Source organism: Sarcophilus harrisii, chromosome 2 (genome assembly GCF_902635505.1).
Source record: "Sarcophilus harrisii chromosome 2, mSarHar1.11, whole genome shotgun sequence".
In the NCBI taxonomy this organism is placed as follows: Eukaryota; Metazoa; Chordata; class Mammalia; order Dasyuromorphia; family Dasyuridae; genus Sarcophilus; species Sarcophilus harrisii.
Genome location: NC_045427.1, coordinates 123,000,409 through 123,019,684, shown reverse-complemented (window position 1 = coordinate 123,019,684; position 19,276 = coordinate 123,000,409). Strand labels below are relative to the sequence as shown.

The following is a 19,276-nucleotide window of genomic DNA, read 5'->3' as shown; positions in this document are numbered from 1 at the left end:
TATATTGGTCAGAATTACAAATTTTACACTTATTTATCTTTAAAATATTCCTGTAACTTTGTGCATTATTCTGGTTTTGCTCACTTTGCTCAGCATCAATTCATGTAATTCCTCTTGGACTTTTCTAAAACTATCCCTCCATCATTTCTTACAGCACAACAGTATTCCATCACATTCCTATACCATAACTTATTCATCCATTCCCTAGATGATGTCCATTCCCTCAATTTCAGTAAAACTAGAATTGATATAAATATTCCTCCAAGTTAGTCTTTCCCACCGACCCCTTTCCCTTTTTTTGATCTCCTTGGAGTACAAATTGCTATTCAGTCATTCAGTTATGTCTAATTCCATTTGGAGTGGCGATGACAGTGGAGTGTTTTTACCCATTTTCTTTCCCAACTCATTTTACAAATGAAGAAACTGAGGTAAACAAGTTTAAATGGGTTGTGCATAGGCAAAAGCTCTCTACACTTGGGTGGTTCCTAGCAACTCCATGCTATACATACCCAATATGTAGCCAAGTTTAGGCTCAGTTTTAGGGTCCTTGGGCAGAGTTCCAAATTGTTTTCCTTCAAGTCTTGAAGCAATGATTAGATGACTACATGTTGTAGTAAGTTATAGAGGAGATAATTTTTCAGGTATAACTTGGACAAAATAATCTATACAATCCCTTCCAAACCTGGAAATTCAGTAATTATGAGAACTATATTCAAATGCTGGCTCTGCTACTTACTGGCTGTTTCACTTTAGGAAAAGCACTCTCTCTCTCTCTCTGGTCCTTATTTTCCCCATCTGTAAAATGAGGGGGGTGTTGGCAAATGTGGTCTGATTAAAATAATTTTGGATTTTGAATCAGGGAACCTAAGCTTGGTGCTCTGACTCTGACACTTGGTACCTGAGTAACCTTTGACAATTCAGAATCGTTATTTTAAAAAATGAGGATATTGGGTTAGACGTCTTTTCAATCTCTCATATAATGAGTCTATAAACTGGGTTCAAATCTTGACCCTGATACCTACTACTTATCACCCTTGGGTAACCCACTTTAAACATTATTTTCCTCATCTATAAAATGAGGACATTAGAGTAAATGATTTCCAAACTGTTATTTAGTTCAAAATCTATGTCTAGGTCCTATCTACTATGTGTTCATGATTTAGGTTCCTTGACACTAAACCCTGTTTTTCCATTATAACATGTAATGGTTTTCTTATGAATCCTTCATATTACCCACATAGTGCTAGGCACATATTAATCTACCAATAAATATTCTTTTTAATGCTAATTGAGTGATCAAATTGAATATCAATAGATAACACTTCTTTTCATTTCTTTTCTTCTATTTCTCTTTATTGCCAAGTCTTCCACCCATTTTTTTTAAAGTCAATAGCCCAACTATTTTTGGCACTTAGGAGCTGTCACTATTTCAAAAAAGATTAAAAATTTTTTTTCACCAAACTCATAATGATGAAGCAAATGATGAAGGTCCGTCCCAGGGCTGTCTTAGCTACAACGTCTCCAAATCCAACAGTTGATGTTGTTGCAATGACAAGATAAAAGGCTTCAAAATAAGACATTATCTGGGAATTTCTACCTTTGAGCCAGGGATCACCTGAGTTTTCCACCTGTCCAAAGAAAGAAGACTCAGGAAAGATCTCATAAAGAAGTGAGGGCGCCCACCAACCCATAATACTTTATAGAAGGGAAAGTTTCTAGAATTTAGCTTTGCTTTAGCATTATTGATTCATTTTTCTTAATGCTATGAAAATATACTAGTCAACGTTCCATGGAGTGATTAATAATGTGTTGTTTTCCTTATCTCTAATTAGCATGTAACTGGACAAGAACTGTCCAATGTTAGTCTGTAGGGACAGCTAACTTAGACTATTAAAGGATGTCCCATATCCAAAAGGTCATCTTGGTCTTACTTGCTTAGATTTAATATTGCCTAATCCTATCTCTATATTTATTTGATAGAGAACAGAGAAAAAAATCTCCTACTTAGAAAGAAACATCTTTTGCTATCAGCATGATTGTATTTGTGCTGTTACTGTTATCAAAATTATTATTTTATTAAATCTGTACTTTGATATCTATTTTAATGTAAAAATGCTTTATCAATAGATCATAAATTTTAGTAGTAGGAATTACATGAAATATATGAAAGCTGTAAAGATCCTATCAGAGACTATATATTTATTTTATCTGAGGACTAGAACAAGTCTAGAAAAGGGTCCTTTTGGTCATATGGCAATGATTCTTACAATATTAGCAACTTAGGAAGACCAAAGCAGGGATGGATTTCCATGTATGATAGGAAAGTGTTACTCCCCACTGACAAAAAAAGACAAATGCTTGAAATATTGTAATGTATTATTGAGCATAATCATTTTAGGTATGCAGTGCTTAATTATTATTCATGTAAATTATCACAACAAATTTAATAACGATGATAAATACTGTAAATAAAAAAGCTTAATGCTGTGTTTGTTTCTATTATTTATTAATCATGAAATAATAATTTTGAAACGATATACCATACTTTTTGTTTTGAATCAAATCAATGATTTCATTATTTAACAGAACTTCCAATGAGAAAACTTCCTTTAAATATTTTCCCTGAAATGTAGAGTCTTGACAAACTGAATAAGTTGCCAAGAAGTAAAATGCCCAAATATACATAGTCAGCCTGTGGCTAAGGAAAAATTGGACCCAAGTCTTCGTAATTCCAAGGTTGTTTTTAGCCTGATTGTTATTGGTGATAATAGTTTGATTTCATCTTGATTTTTTATTATAATCATCAATTATGAGTGAATAAGAACTCACTTTAAGAATGCAATATGTTATTTCAAATGTCATAGGAAAAGAAAATGAAAAACACTCATACTATCTACTCAATGAATTATAAAAAATCAACGTTCAGAAGAACGAAAATGTTTCACAGTCATCTTCTCTTTCCTCTTATTTTCCTTGGGGAGAAAAATTCCCAATATATTTTTTCCTGAATTTCTCTGATGTTTTGCTAACCTTCTTCTATTCCTTCACACATATAAATGTAATAGTTAAAATGTATATAAAAATATCTATCTATCTATCTATCTAAAATATACACAGGCATAAATATAATACTACCCACATATCTCTTTATGTAATATTTGATCTCATTCAGTCCACACAAAATGGTCTATTAATTAAAACTTTCAAAAAATCTGCAATTTTTTCATTGTGGGGAATTGCTTGTTCCATAGCAGATATGAAATCAAAAGAGTCTCAAATTTATTAAACTGGAAACCTAGGGAATTGGACAAGTCACTTAAGAGTTGAAATGACTGTTTAGGGTCAGCCACAAAGCTAACAAGTGACATAAGTAGAATTTGTGACCAAATCTTCCTCCAGCTCTCTCTTCAATATGCTAAATTGCCTCAATTCTTATAAGGAAACTAATTTATAAATAATATTTTGATGTTGCTTATTGATAGAAGACATGAGATATTCGACTTTTATAGCTCCCCCTCCTATCACTCCCTCCTCAGTAGTGGGAGATGGGAAGGGGCTGAAGATATATCTCTACCTAGGGGAATAAGTATCGCAGAGTAAGTAGAAAGAGACTGTGATAGGGGAATTTTATGCATGGGTAGGGCATTATGATTGATCCTTTAAAGACAAACCTAACATGTTATGAAGTTTTCAGGGAAATCTGATATTTGTCTCATTATTTCTTGTGAAGGCTGAATTTCTTAAAATGTTTCTCCTATAGTCACTCCATCTTACCTAACTCCAACTCAAAAAAAAAAAAAAAACAAGTAAAAATTAAAGACTACAGGGAGGAGAGAAGGATTGCTGGGCTAGAGAGAAGCAAAAATATGGTTCCAGACATATTTCTTATTTGTCTGTACCTGAGTTTCCTCATTGTAAAATGGGGATAATACCTTCACTTTCCACCTTTCATGTTACTTTGGAGAAGAGCCCTGGTTGTAATCTCTCTGCTGTCCTTCCTAAGTCTTTTCCTTGAAAATCCTGCCTTACACTGGAGTAATAAAAATAAACTTTAAAGGAAGGGAGAATCTCTTTTTCCAAAGTTGTTTCTTTCCAGTTCCAAATTTCTGTTGTTCAAGCTCTCTTCCTCCTTCCTTCCCCCTTCTCTTCTTTCTTCCTCCCCCTCTCCCCTCTAGATATAGAATTCTTTGTTTGGGGGAAATCTCACAACAGAGACAGTTTCATAACTGATTCAGCCAAATCCTCTGTCTGAATGGAGAGATCTCCCTTCAGGAAAAGCAGTCAAGGACCTTTTAAATGGCATGAGTCCCTCAGAGATGCCAAATCTTTCCAGGCACAATGATGGACTTCTTCTCGCAGATCATTTCAATCTTCTTGCTTTTCACAGGGACTACTCCTTTTCTGAGTACCTGTGCATGGTGCAAAATAAATTTCCACAGCAGCACTCAAAACCTGTCAGACTCATTTTCTTTTTGATGAGCAAAATGGTAGTTCTTTTTTTTTTTTTTTTTTTTTTTTTTTTTTTGGATTTCTCAGTCTAGTTCTCTTCCTCAGAGAAGCTCTAGGATGGCTTGAGAAATGAATCCATTGAGGGAGATGGCTTCATTTGCTTAGATGTTGCCTAAGTCTGACCCGATCTCTTAGCTGTTCACTCACATTCAGGCTTCAAATTCCAAATCTTAAAATAATCTATGGTCAAATCACTACCACCATTTCTCTATTTTTTTGTTATAGTTTTTGATTCCCTTGAATTGGGATTCAAGAATATTTTTCACTTTATCCACATTCACTTCTAGTTCTTAAACAAGAAGGGTATAGAATAGGTTTAATTAGAAACAGAATAATTTTGGAACTGTCAGGAAAAATAATACATCATTCTTCCTTTTGTCCAACATCTCTCACCTAGCTTGTTGCTAAAAATTATGCCTAAAATCATACAGATCAAAGGATTTAGATCTAAAAAGTATCATAGTGATCACTTAGGTTAGAACCTACTCATTCTATAGATAAGGAAACTGGAATTCACAATTGGGGAAGGGACTTGATAAAAGTCAAATAAATCAAATAAATACAACTGTAACTTCTATTTTACAAGGGAGAAAATTGCGACTGAGAGATGAAGTGACTTTATATATTTTTTTTATTTACATTATCCCATCCAGAAATTTTGACATGCATCATAACTTAGCAGGAATATTACAATAGCTCTATGATGCATATCTCTACACCATTTCTTCCCTTTGCAATCCTCTCCTATACCTGGCTTATGAAATAACATTCTTAAACAACAGATCTAATCACAGGAGTTTTTTGTTCTTTAACTTTAAGGGTTCACCATTGCCTATACTATTAAATATAAAAATCTTTAATTTGTCATTCAATGCTATTTGATACCCCTTACAAAATTCTATGTCCCAACCTGTTTGGAGACTATTAACTCCTCAACAATTGTCAAGTCATTTCCTACCAACATTAATTTGTTTATATCATCAAAACAATTTGAATTCTCTCTCTCATTTCTACTTTCAGAAACCTTATTTAATTTCAAGGTTCTTATCAAGTTCTATGTTCACTGGGAACCCCAGCTAACCCCCTCATTTCATAAATTATCTTCTTTGTACTTAGCTATATATAACCAGATCCCAATTAGTATGAATAATGACTTCTGTAAAGTCATCCCATATAGTCACATTTTTACTATACAAATTACAATTATGTAATTGTAGTGTGTTTCTACTCAATAGAACTACAAATTGCCAATTCAAATAATTATACCACCCTATGGACTTCATTATTCCCTCTAATCAGGATCTTGCTATACAAGTTATGTGTGCCTTTAAGTAGGATCTTCTGAGGACAAGAGTTCATCTATCTCTTATCATTTATCCATCCATCCATTCTTCCTTCTATCTGTCTATCTATCTATTACATGTTGGTTTATCTATCATCTATTAATCAATCATTTATCTATCTGTCATCTACCTGTATTTTGTTTGCATCATCAGTGTTTAGATTAATAAATGTTGATGAACAGAGACTGTTTAATATTTGGTTCTCCTATCCATCTGACAAATCCTTCTTTGAATCATCATCCATCTCTTCCTTTCCTTATGTAGGCGTTTGTGCCTTTGAACTCTGTACAGACCCCTCTTTTTTTTCTCTTCTGTTCTTTTGTTAATCTTTTAGGATCCTATCACACTCCATTTAACTATCATCTCTTCAGATGACTCACTTATGAATCAAACTTTAATTTCTCCTGTTGACTCCAGTATTGGCTGAATATCTTCTTAGGTAACTCAAACTCAACATTTTGAAAACAACAATCATTATTTTTTGCCTTGATCTTAATCCCTTTTCCTAAAGCCCTTATTTCTGTTGAGATGAACATCATCCTTTCAAGTGTCCAGATTCATCCCTCCAGTCATTCTCCTTCAGCTTCCAAATTCAAGCAGTTTCTAGACCTTATTGACTTTATTTCCCCAATTTCTTTTACATCTCTTCTCTTCTCTTCTCTCTCATGAACACCATACTACCCCGAGGTCTTCATAATCTCCTGCCTGGGCTTTTGATCAACCTCTTTGCTTCTATTTATTAAACAAACTGATTCACATTCCACAAAGTTGCCACGTTGATCTTCCTGACTTGATACTTCTCTTCCTAAGAGACATTTCAATGGTACCTATTGTCTTTTAATATAAAATAACACTCAATTTGGCACTTAAAATATTTTTGGTTCGATTGTCCAACTTGTTATCCTAGTCTGATTTCATATTATTCTTACTTTTTTTCAGTTTTCACTGAAGACAAATTGGTTTACTTGACATTTTCAAAAAAGGGTTTGCCATTTCCCTTCCACGATGTTTGCAAAGCTTTTCCTCATGCATGAAATGTTCTTTCTCCTATATGGGTGCTTTTGTAATCCTTCTCTCCTTTCAATGTTAAGTTCAAAAAATATTTTCTGCACAAATCCTTTCCCAGCATTTTCATTAAAAGTGCTTTCCCTTCTCTCTATCAATTTTACTTATTTTGTACAAATTTGTTTTTACATATAGTATTACATGTTGTTTCTTCCCCATTGAATAAAGTACCTTGAAGATAAGGGCTGTTTATTTTCGCCTTTATACAACAAAATTAAATTGAATTTATTTCATTGGTTATTAGATTAATAAATGTTTGCTACTCAATAAATTGATAGTTAACAACAGACCAGTGATTAAACCAAAGTTATCTAACTTTTAAGACCATTGATTCTTCAATAGACTAAAGGGACTTTCCACTTGCAATTACAACATCTTTTCTTTGGCTTGTTGTTGTTCTGTCATTTCACTCATGCATGATTCTTTGGGACCCCATTTATAGTGTTCTTGGTAAAGCTAATGCAAGAGTTTGTCATTTCCTTCTCCAATTCATTTTACAGATGAGGACCTGAGGTAAGCAGTGTAAGGTGACTTGCTTAGGATCACACAGCTAAATAAAATATGAAACCATATTCTTACTTCACTTTCAGAATTCTATTTACAACTTGATTGCTCTTTTCTCTGGCTTAAAACATCTCATTCCCTGTTAAACTCAAATATTCCTGATAAGACGCAGAAAGTCTTGTGTATATAACTTAGCAGTTATAAATGTTATTAGGTTTTGCCTTGAGAACAGGTGAAAAAGACCAGGAATGGTGATGTATACCTGTAATTCCTGCTACTGTGAGAGATTGAGTATGATGGATTGCTTGAGCTCAGGATTTCTAAACTGCAGTGAATTAAACTGATCAAGTATCTCTCCTGAGGCTGATACTAATATGGTGAGTCCTGTCCTGAGAAGAAGTAGAGAATTGAAGGGACTCCATAAGGAGGGTCTAAGAAAGAAAGTAGATCAAAGTTTCTGGGCCAATCATCCAGGGGAACAAATCCTGGAGTGCTGTATAGTGAGATGGCAAAATCTGGTCTCAAACAAGCAAACAAACAAACAAACAAACAAAATTGGAAAGGAGGGGGTAGCACATTGTGAAGAATATGGGAAAGTTGAGAGTGAGGGTGAAGATTTCAGGAAGGGGAGCATAGAGTGAAACCTCATCTGGCAGATTACTTAAAATACAGGAGAAAGAGTTATTGGTTTTTGAGTCTGGTTTGAATTCCTGCTTTGACATATATTTACTATCTATTTGAATTTGGGGAAATTATTTTACTCGGGGGGGGGGGGGTTGAACTATGGGTTGTCTCAGATCCTTTCCATTCCTAAATCTGTGAGCACAACAACTTGTTTTATGAGTTTGTCTGAGTGAGAAATACAAGAAGTTAATAACTTTTGTCTTCTTCAAAAGAAAAAAAGCATTCTTACTTAATTCTTTGTTGGAGCCTGGGATCAGGTAGGTACTTACGAGGTGAAGGAATCCTGCAGCTGTAAACCAAGTGCTCACAACTATAGATAAGAGTTGGGAAAACTTTACTGAACTACTGCAGAAAGAAAGAAAAAAGTTCAGGTGAGGACATTCAGGAAATTTCTGAAATGTGAAATCAATTCTATACTCTAACATATGAAACAAAGTTTATACAGATAACACACATAATGAACATACCATCCACCCATACTACAAGATAGTCATTATCTTTTAGATATCCCCTGGTGGCAGAGATTTAGGTTTGCTAGATAATGTCAAAAATGCATTAGTGGTCCTTGAACTCCTCTTAGAGCAGTGCAGTGCCTAGTATTGGTAGGATCTGAATATCAACCTAACATTTATGGGTTGAACTGGATGTTAGAGATCAGAAAGTATGTTATTTGAAATCAAGTGCACTAACAGGATTCTTTTATCCAACAGATCAATTCAACAATTCTTTATTAAATAAATACCATGTAAAATTAATGTGTTCAAATAGAAAATAGAAAAAAAAGGAATTTGAAAAAAATTCATGTGCAGAACAGAACATTTGAGAGGATTCAAATATGTAACTATAAATTTTGATTTCAAGAAATCATATATAATAATAAAACACTTTGTATTCAAAACTGAGTATCTTTTATTTGCCTCCTTGTAGGTTATTCTTCTGTTCTCTGTTGTACACTTTTTGCTTTTTTTCTTTTTCCCCCCTTTCTTCCCCCTTACCTCCCCAAAGCACAGGTATATTTTTGTATATGTATATGTACACATATATCTATATGGATATTTATATATGGATATTTATATCCATATAGATATGTACATATACACTCACAAACATATACACTTATATACATGCACTTATGCATATGCATATACATCTATACACATACATATATATGCATTATCACATTTCCCATTCCTGCTAACTCTGCTATTTTACATCTACCAGATAATTTCCTTTCTATTACTTAACCTCCCCTCCACCCCAAATATCCTTCATGGATTTTCTTCCCCCACCCTTTCTCTCACTCTATATCACTTTCCCATTAATCTACATATTTTACCCAACTTTTATTAATCTACACTCCACCTTGTTTCATTCCTTTCTTCCCCTTATTTCTTTAGAGATTTTGGAGGGTGCTATACCCTTCTTGGTGTGTGTGTGTGTGTGTGTGTGTGTGTGTGTGTGTGTGTATAAACAAAACAACACACACATAAACAAAATAAAAATAAAAAACATTTCCTTTCCTCCAAAAACATCCATTCAACTGAAAGAAATAAATATACATAAAGGTGAGTAAATAAAACATTTATACAAAAATAATGCAAAACTTTTTCAAGAAAATGTAATTGAGGAGACCAGGGAGGTCTCCCTGTATAAGGCAGTAGTTTACCTCTTTTTTGAATGATGGAATTATTTTATAAAGAAGAGCTAAGCAGAGACTGCATTCATTAAAACAGTTTATGTAACATGTTTAAAAGCAAAATTTAGATAAACTTAAGGTGGGGTTTCGTTGCTGTGTCTTGGAATCCATAGGGGGCCATTAGAAGATGGTTTTAGGAATAATGAAATGTGTTTTTAGAATAATTGTGTCCCAAGAAGGAAAACTTGCTTCTTGAGTAATGATGGAGTCTAAACTTAGTCAGTAATCTTCTGAGAAAGTGGATGACTTCAAGCTATGATAAAATTTTGTGACTATATTAGGGAATTCTTATTTGTATACTTGTGTGCTCACTACATAAACACCTCCTAATTTTAACAAAAGTTGTAGGATTTGTGAAAGACATGCCTCTCTACAAAAGAACTGTTTATTTTCTTTTGTTACAATCAAATTTACTTAAATTTTAAATTTAATTTTACCTTTTCCAATTAATGAGAATTTAATTTTTGCTTTTCAAGTTAAATAGTAAAAAAGAGAGAGCAATATAGTTCTCTAAGTACATGCAGAGTCAAGTCAAATAAATACCATATGGGCTGTGTTTAAAAATCTATGTGGTGCATATATCCTGTAAATAAAAGGCTATTAAATAAAAAAATTAAATTAAATTAAAATAAAATAAAATAAAATAAAAAATAAAAATCTATGTGGGATCCATTTATTTTGCAGTAGACACAGGTTTAATTTTTTCTAAAATATATACAGACAAGAAAATTATTCTACATATAAAGAAAATTGATTTTATGTGCCTTATATCTCCTACCAACAATGCACACTTAATGAATTACATTGAATTAAATTTATTTCTATCTTTGAGAAATGGCATTTTAAAGGAAAAAAATCTGACCTCTCATATACCATTTTAAAGTAGAATTATAAGGCAGGCATTAGTAATTTCTTGATTCAATGTTCTCTTACCTGGTGAACTGTGATTTTAAAAATGTATATATGTGTACATATATATGTATAAAAATGATTTCCTTTATCATATAATGCATTCAATTTCATGCATAAAATATTCTAAGAGGGGATACACAGGCTTAACTAGACAATATATAACAAAAAAGTTTAAGATCCTCTGTTCTTGACAAAATAAGTAGTGGTTTGTAATTTTGCATTATATATATATATATATATATATATATATATATATATATATATATATATATACACATACATGTATAGGAAGTGAGTTGACGTTTTTTGTAAAGTCATCACACTGAACTAATCTCCACTTATAAACCTTACCTAGTCTTGATGGCTCGTAAATATTGTAATATTTGAGGGAGTTCTAGTAACCGTAATGATCTCAGGAACCTCAAACCTGCATAAAGTGAACAAAAAAACTTTTTTTTTTTTTTAAAAAAAAGAGAGAAATAGTAGAAAAGCAGAGAAAAGAACATAACAGAGAAAAAGAGGGGAGAAGGAAGATGAGAGGAAGAGTATTCAGTCCAGATAGTTTATACCATTATCTGTTGGAATATCTTATAGTAATAACTTCTAAAATGCTGGTTTCAAGTTCAATGAACATCTCTTAAAAAGTGTGTTAAGTTTAAAAATAGTCATTTTCATTCTTTTACTTGTCTAATGAATTTAACATTGCTTATAGTTCTTTATTTCTATTCTCTCCTTTCTTGGTTTCTGTGTCACTATTCTCTCTTCTAAAAAACTCAATAGCTTTTTATTTCATCAAATATATGCAAAGAAAGTTTTCAACATTAACTCTTGCAAAACCTTGTGTTCTGAATTGTTCTCCCTTTCTCCCCTCAAACCTTCCTATAGACAGTAAGCAATCCAATATGGGTTAAACATGTAAAATTCTTCTAAAAATATTTCCATATTTGTTATTCTGTGCAAGAAAAATCAGATAAAAAGAAAGAAAAAATGATAATAAAACAAACAACAACAAAATAAGATGGAAATACTATGCTTTGATACATATTCAGTCTTCATAATTCTATTTCTCAATGCGGATAGCTGTTCCTATCACAAGTCTATTGGAATTCTTTTGAATTACCTCATTGTGGAAAAGAGCCACATCTGTCAAAGTTTATCATCATAAAATCTTGCTAATTGTTGTGTACAATGTTCTCTTGGTCCAATTCATGTAACATCAATTCATATTAAGTCTCTACAGGCCTTGAAATCATTTTGCTGCTGTTTTCTTATAGAATTATAATATACCATTACATTCATATATCATAACTTATTCAATCATTCCTCAACTGATGGGCATCCACTCAGTTTCCACTTCCTTGCCACTACAAAAAGGGCTGCTATAAACATTTTTGCACATTTGGACATTTTCTTTTTTTAATGATTTCTTTGGGATACAGACCCAAAGGTCTAAAGGCTCAAAGAGTATGTACAGTTTGATAGCCCTTCGGATATAGTTCCAATTTGTATCCAGAATGGTCAGATCAATTCACAACTCTACCTACAATGCATTAGTGTCTCAGTTTCCCCATATCCCTTACAGAATTTATCATTAACTTTTCTTGTTATTTTAGCCAATTTGAGAGGTCTGAAATGGTACCTCAGATTTCTCTTAATTTGCATTTCTCTAATCAATAGTGATTTAAAATATTTTTTCATACGACTAGAAAGGGCTTTAATTTCATCTTCTGAAAATCGTCTGTTCATATGCTTTGACCATGTATCAATTAAGGAATGGGGTGTATTCTTATACATTTGAGTCAATTCTCTATTAATTTTAGAAATGGGACATTTATCTGAAACACTATAAGTTTGTGTAAGTTTGCCCAGATTTCTGCTTTCCTTCCCCATCTTAGCTCTATTGGTTTTATTTTTACAAAAACATTGTAATTTAATGGAATCAAAATTATCCATTTTGAATTTCATAATCATCTCTAGTTCATCTTTGGCCATAAATTCTTTCATCTTCCTCAGATCTAAGATATAGATTATCCCTTGTTCTTATTTGCTTAAAGTATCACCCTTTGTATTTAAATCAAGAACCCATTTTGTCCTTATCTTAATATAGAGTGTTAAATGTTGGTTAATGCCGAGTTTCTGCCACACTATTTTCCAATTTTCCCAACAATTTGTGTCAAATAGTGAACTTTTTCCAAAAGTTGGAGAATTTGGGTTTGTCAAACACTAGATAACTATAGTCATTGCCCATTGTGTCTTGTGAACTTAACCTATTATACTTATCCACTAATCTATTGATTTGTATAAGCAAATTAATTTAGATAAAATAGTCATTTTTATATTAGCTTGGCATATCCACCAGCATTGCTATTGTTCCAGTTGCTTAGATCTAACTTTATTACAGATAAAGTGAAAAGTGTTTTGTAATTGTGTCCATATAGTTCCTGTTTTGTCTTGGCAGGCAGAATCTCAGATATTTTATATCTATTTTTATTTTGAATAGGATTTCTCTATCTCTTGCTTGTTGTTTTGTGTTAATATGTAGAAATATTGATGAGGTATGTGGTTATTATGTTTGCTCAAGTTGTTAATTTTTACTAATAGTTTTTTAGTTGATTCTTTTGGATTCTCTATGTATAACATTATATCTGCAATTTGCTTTCCTCATTTCTTAATCTAATTCTTTCAATTTATTTTTCTTCTCTTATTGCTAAAGCTAATATTTCTAATACAATATTGAATAGTATTGGTGATCACAGACAACCTTGTTTCACCCTGATCTTACTGGGACGCTTCTAGTTTTTCCTTATAATATATATAATGCATGCTGATGGTTTTAGATATATGTTACCTAAACATTTTAAAGAAAACTCCATTTTTTTCTAGTATTTATAGTGTTGTTTTTTTTAACAGGAATGGGTCTTGTATTTCATCAAATGCTTTTTCTTCATCAATTGAGATAATCATATGATTACTGTAAGTTTGGCTATTGACATAGTCAATTATGCTGATAGTTTTCCTGATATTGAACCAACCCTTAGTCCAATCCCATTTTAAATAAAACATTAACAAAGAGATTATAGCAATCTATCAACAGAATAATATAGTATGTCCAGGCAGAATTTATATCAGGAATGGAGGGCTACATTATACCAGGAATTCAATATTAGGAAAACTATTAGTACAACTGAACATATCAGTAAGGAAAGTAACAGAAATCACATAATTATCTCAATAGATGCAGAAAAGACATTTGACAAAATACAACCCCTATTCTCAATAAAAACACTAAAGAGCATAGGAATAAATGCAGTTTTCCACAAAATGATAAATTGCATCTATCTAAAACTATCAGAAATTATTCCACATAATCTTCCCCTACCTTCCCTATTACTCTAAAGAACACATCATTTTCCCAGTTCCTCAGATTCACATATTAGGAGTCATTCTCAACTTCTCATTATCTTTTACCATCTATATCCAATTTTTTGTCAAGATTTATTTATTTTAACTTTAAGACATTTCTTGAATATGCCTTTTTCTCTTTTCTTCCTCAGGACAGGAAGAAATAGAAGATGTATGATCGGACTGGAAATTCTTCTCTTACATTTTCTCTTCATAGGAAATCTATAGAATTAAGGTCTATTATTACAGCATTAATTAGACACCTACCAATAAGAGACTAGAAACATGGGTGTGCTGGGGTCAGATTGAGTTTCTTGATGGAAGCTGATTGCTTAGTATTTAGTGGAAGAATGTAAACCTTAAAAATTGGGTTGTATTGGGGACATATTACAAACCAGATCTTGCTTTTTTGTTTTCTGAATTGTCTAGATTTGAGAAAATGATAGAAAACATGTTAATAATGTAGATAAAACTAAAAAAATGTATTTATATTCTTCCCCTCCCCCAGAGATAGCTATTAAACATTTTCCTACACACTCCTGGAGTAAATAAAAATGTCTATATTGTTTAAAAGAACCTGACCTTGGTGAAGACTCCTGTCAATCAATTTTAGGATTTAATTTTGTTCAGGTTTGTGAAGACAATGTTCTTTGGAGTTGTATTTGTCAAGTGAAATTTTGATGCTTAGACTTTAGAGATTAGAGCCGTTTGCCAATTATTTGTTGACTGAGATTTGGAAAGATGAATGATAATGGAATAGGTCAACAAGGCAAGATTTATAAGAATTTCCCCCCTTATTTTTTAGAACATTCCTTCCCTTAATACTTCCACACCAGATTTCAGCAAGATGTAGGAAATATGATTGTTTTTGTCAGACTTGAAGATTTTCAATTATTTTATTCCTTAAGTTCTGCTATTAAAAAAGGCAAACAAAATAAAAACAAAAATAACATTTGGTTTGGTTATGTTTTATAAACAAAACAAAAACTTGACTAAAACTATCATATTATATTAGTTGATCATATATACCCTTTTTCTTTCGGCAAAACTTCTTGAAATATTTTCTGTACCCATATTTTAATTTTTGTTCTCTGGTTTATGTTCTCATCACTGAAATGTTTTCTCTAAAGTCATCCGTGACAGACAATTTCCAAATCTTATGGTCTTTTCTCATTTTAAAACTTCTAAATCTATATGCTGGACTTGACATTGTGGCTCTCTCTCTCTCTCTTCTTTGATATTCACTTTTCTCTGGGATTTCCTGACACCATCTTCTTCTATGTTTTCCTGCTTTTACTGCTGTTTTATCTTTTATATAACTTCACTTTACTGTGGATTTTCCTGAAGGTGCTGTCCTTGGACCCTTTCTCTTTTTTGTTTTACTTTATTTTCTTGGTAACATCATCAGATCTTATGTTTTAAAATTCTTTGTATTTATTTGATTCTCAGATTTGACTCACACAGATTCTCTTCTGTACTTTAATCTTAAATTTTCAATTTCCTATTAAATATATCAAACTGAATATCCAGAAATATCTAAAACCAAATTCATTATCTCTAGCATTAAATTATTCCTTTCCCCCAAATTTCCAACTTTCTATCGAAGATATTACTATCCTTTTACTATCTCAGGTTTTTAATCTCACCATTATTTTAGATGTCTTATTCTCTCTCACCTCTTTAAAACTGTAAAAATTTGCTATTTTCACCATCACAATTTTTCTTGCTTCCAACCTGGTCTACTCGAATAGCTACTACATTCCTCCAGTGTCTAATCACCTTTCTCCTTCTTAATGGTCTCTTTAACAGTTTCCTTAATAGTCTACTTGTTTCAAGTAGCTAAACATTCCAAACGTGTACCAAAGTAATTTTCCTTAGTCAAATATTTGATCATGTGACTCTCCTAGTAAACCAACACTAGTGAATTCCTGTGCCTTCCAGGTATATAATAATAAAATATACTATTTTTCTCTGTATTTTTGTTCTCTCTTTCCACCCTATCCATCCTTAATAGTGTTTTGCTTCTAATCCATCCCATTCTCTACCTGCCTTCCCTTCTATCATGACTTCTCCCGTCTTTTACTCATTTCTCCAATTTTTTCTGCCCTCCCTTTTATCCAGCCCCTCTCTTTTCTTTTCCTTTTCTTCTCCTACTTCTTTTCTATACCCAATTGATCAAGTTTTCTCCTCTTTGAGCCAAAACTTATGAGATCAAGTTCCGGACAATGCTCATTTTTATATACAAAATAAATTTAAAATGTGAACCAATAAAAATGTGAACCTGTTACTACAAAATGAGCAAAACAAAACAGAAAAGGAAATTTGATTAAAAATAGCTACAAAAGTGAACAGGTCATGATGAAAAAGATTACAGACTAGAAGTTTTTTCTAGTCATTAATTTTCAAAAACTCCATAAAAGAAGGATTATACTCTGAAAGTAGAATAATTGCAGTTTGTCTCCACAGGTCAAAACAAACAAAAAAGTCTAAAAAGGTAATAGTTTTATGGATGAACAACAGAGGATAATATTCTTTAACAGAACTGAACACTTTTCCAACCAGGTCTGGGAAGAAACTTGTAGTAATGTCAGAAGAGATCTCTCTTAGGTGGGCAATCCAAGACAGAGGACCCTTAGGGAATTGGCAGTAAGTCCAGCCTCAGCAAATCAGCAGGAGATCCTCAACCCCAGAATGATGCATCAGACAAACGCCCATAGCAGGACTTCCCATATACCTTGGCACAACAAGGAGAGCCTGCAGACTCCACCTCTAGGAATCATGGAGGTATAGCCGTAGCCATTTGGCATCTTCAGCCATCAGACTTCCATATACCTCAGCCCAGCCCAGGGGAATTAGGCATCCTCCACATATTTCAGTGTAGCCTCAGGAAAGTAGAGAAGGTTTTTATAATAAAGGAATAGAGGGCCTGGAATACCATATCCTGGAGAGTAAAGAACCAGGATTACAACCAAGAATTAACTACCAAACTAGACTAAGCGTCATCTTTCAGTGGAGGAGATTAATCTTCAAGTAAGAGACTTTCAATAGTTTTTATTGAAAAAAAAAAAACAACTATACAGAAAATTTGATTTTCAAACATGGCTCAAGAGAAGCATAGAAAGGTAAACATGGGAAATAGATATATTATTATTCAAAGAATATACTGTTTACATCCCTAGATGGGAAAATGATATCTGTAACTCTTGAGAACTATATCTGTTATTAGGACGGTTAGAATTGTCATACGTAGATGGACAACATGGTTGTGAATGGACTTTGAAGGTATTATATTAAAGAAAAAAGACATAAGGAATGGGGAAAGGTTTGCACTGGAAGAAGAGGAAAGGGGAGATATAATGAGACAGATTAGATAACATGAAGAGTCACAAAAGGCCTATTATAATAGAGGAAAAGAACAGAGGGGGGTGAACATTGTGTGAAACTTAATCTCATCAGTTTGGGCTCAAAGAGGGAATAATTTAATCACTCAGTTGGGTATAGACATTTATTTTACGCTATAAAAAAGGAAGAGAAAAAAGACAGAAAAGGGAGGGGCTGGGTAAAAGGGAGGGCAGAAACACTAGGAAAAATGGGTAAGAGAAGGGAGGATTGGCAATAGAAGGGAAGGCAGGTAAAGAATTGAGAGGATTAGAAATAAAACCCCACCATGGAGGAACAGGGTGGAAAGAGAACAAAAGTATTTTTTTATTTAACATGCTAATATAAAGAAGTACACATAGTGATATAAACACACAAAAATAAATACATAAAGATGAATGTTCAAAAGAGGCATCATAAGAGGTACTCTTAAAAATGATCTGATTATGTATATATATATACTTAAACATATGTAGATATTTATACACACCTATTTATATACACATATACACACAGATATCATCTATTTGTCTGTCTTTGTGTCTACCTATGCTGAATGTAGCCATCTCTGAGATGGGCTGGGAGAAGGAAAAATATATATACATGATTATTTTGTTGTATTTAGGGCAGGATAGCAAATTGTGCATGATCAATTTACAATTTCATGTGCAATTATCTTTTTTATTGCACTGTGTTGTGAAAATGGTTGTTTTGTTCTGTGAATTTTAAAATAAAATAAATTTGTTATTAAGAATGATGTGAGCAGAATGTTCAATTTGCACATACTTCAGTCAACAGAAACCCAAGAAGGCAAATACATTGACCAAGGAAAGGTATATGTAATTAAATAAAATTTCCCAAGATATAGATTTTTTTATGCATGAAAGAAAAAGAAAATGCCTTACAAAGTTATAACAAAACAAAACAAAAGAGCATTATTAGGAGATTTTTAAAAGCATTCAATAGGATAAAAATATAAATGCAATTAAAAGAAAAAATAGAAGTGAAGGTGGAAAAACAGGTTTAAAGGTAGTAAACAATTTCCACCTCCCCAAGAGTAATTAACATGAAATAAAGTTTTTGAGTGGGAGACAGCATAAATGGGGAGGTTGAAGAGAGAGAGCAATGAATGAATAATTTACTTTTACCAAGTCCATGAGTGAATAGTGAAAGGAGAATAATTTCTCTAATATTCTAGGGGAAGAGAGAGTTTCAACAGAATAGAGAATAGGGATCCTACTTTAAAAAAAACTCTCTTTGGGGAAGAGGTATATGGTTGTAATGGGAAATGAAGAAATAAGGGTGAATTAATACGAGTGAACTTGGAACAAAAACCATTTCCCTTGAAACAATCTTGTATCTCCATGTACAACATCTTATGGGAAAAGAAACTTAACTGGGGAGAAGTAGTCCTAGATGAGACCTCCAGTGGTTCTTCTCTAATAAGATTTTGACCTTATGTCTCCTTTCTGAACTCTCCCAGACTGTCCCTTAACCATCTGCTGCCAATTTTAAATTTCTGCTCCTGGCCATCAAAGCCCTCAACATTACTACTTGCCACATGACAACATCAACAGAAAATCTGGAGTAGTCTAGACCCATCTCTCCCACAATGAACTTCTTTCCAGTCACTGGAAAGATAAAAGTGCTTAAACTCATTTCTTAATGGTTAAAATACTCCAGGGGTCCTCAAACTTTTTAAATAGGGGGCCAGTTCACTGTCCTTCAGACAGTTGGAGGACCGGACTATAGTAAAAACAAAAATTTTGTTTTGTGGGCCTTT

General features: G+C 32.7%; 1 protein-coding gene across 3 annotated transcripts in view; it reads right to left on the bottom strand.

Moving 5' to 3' along the window:
• KCNU1 (potassium calcium-activated channel subfamily U member 1) overlaps window positions 1-19,276 on the bottom strand; it is a 281,023-nt gene that overhangs the window by 188,186 nt on the left and 73,561 nt on the right. For 2 of the 3 annotated variants that reach the window (XM_031950682.1, XM_031950683.1), the window contains exons 6-8: window positions 11,065-11,140; window positions 8,375-8,450; window positions 1,458-1,628 (exon numbers count right to left, since the gene is read on the bottom strand). In XM_031950682.1, the coding sequence (XP_031806542.1) occupies window positions 1,458-1,628; window positions 8,375-8,450; window positions 11,065-11,140 (323 nt within the window). The remainder of the gene's footprint in view (window positions 1-1,457; window positions 1,629-8,374; window positions 8,451-11,064; window positions 11,141-19,276) is intronic. The other variant, XM_031950684.1, reaches the window with a different exon arrangement.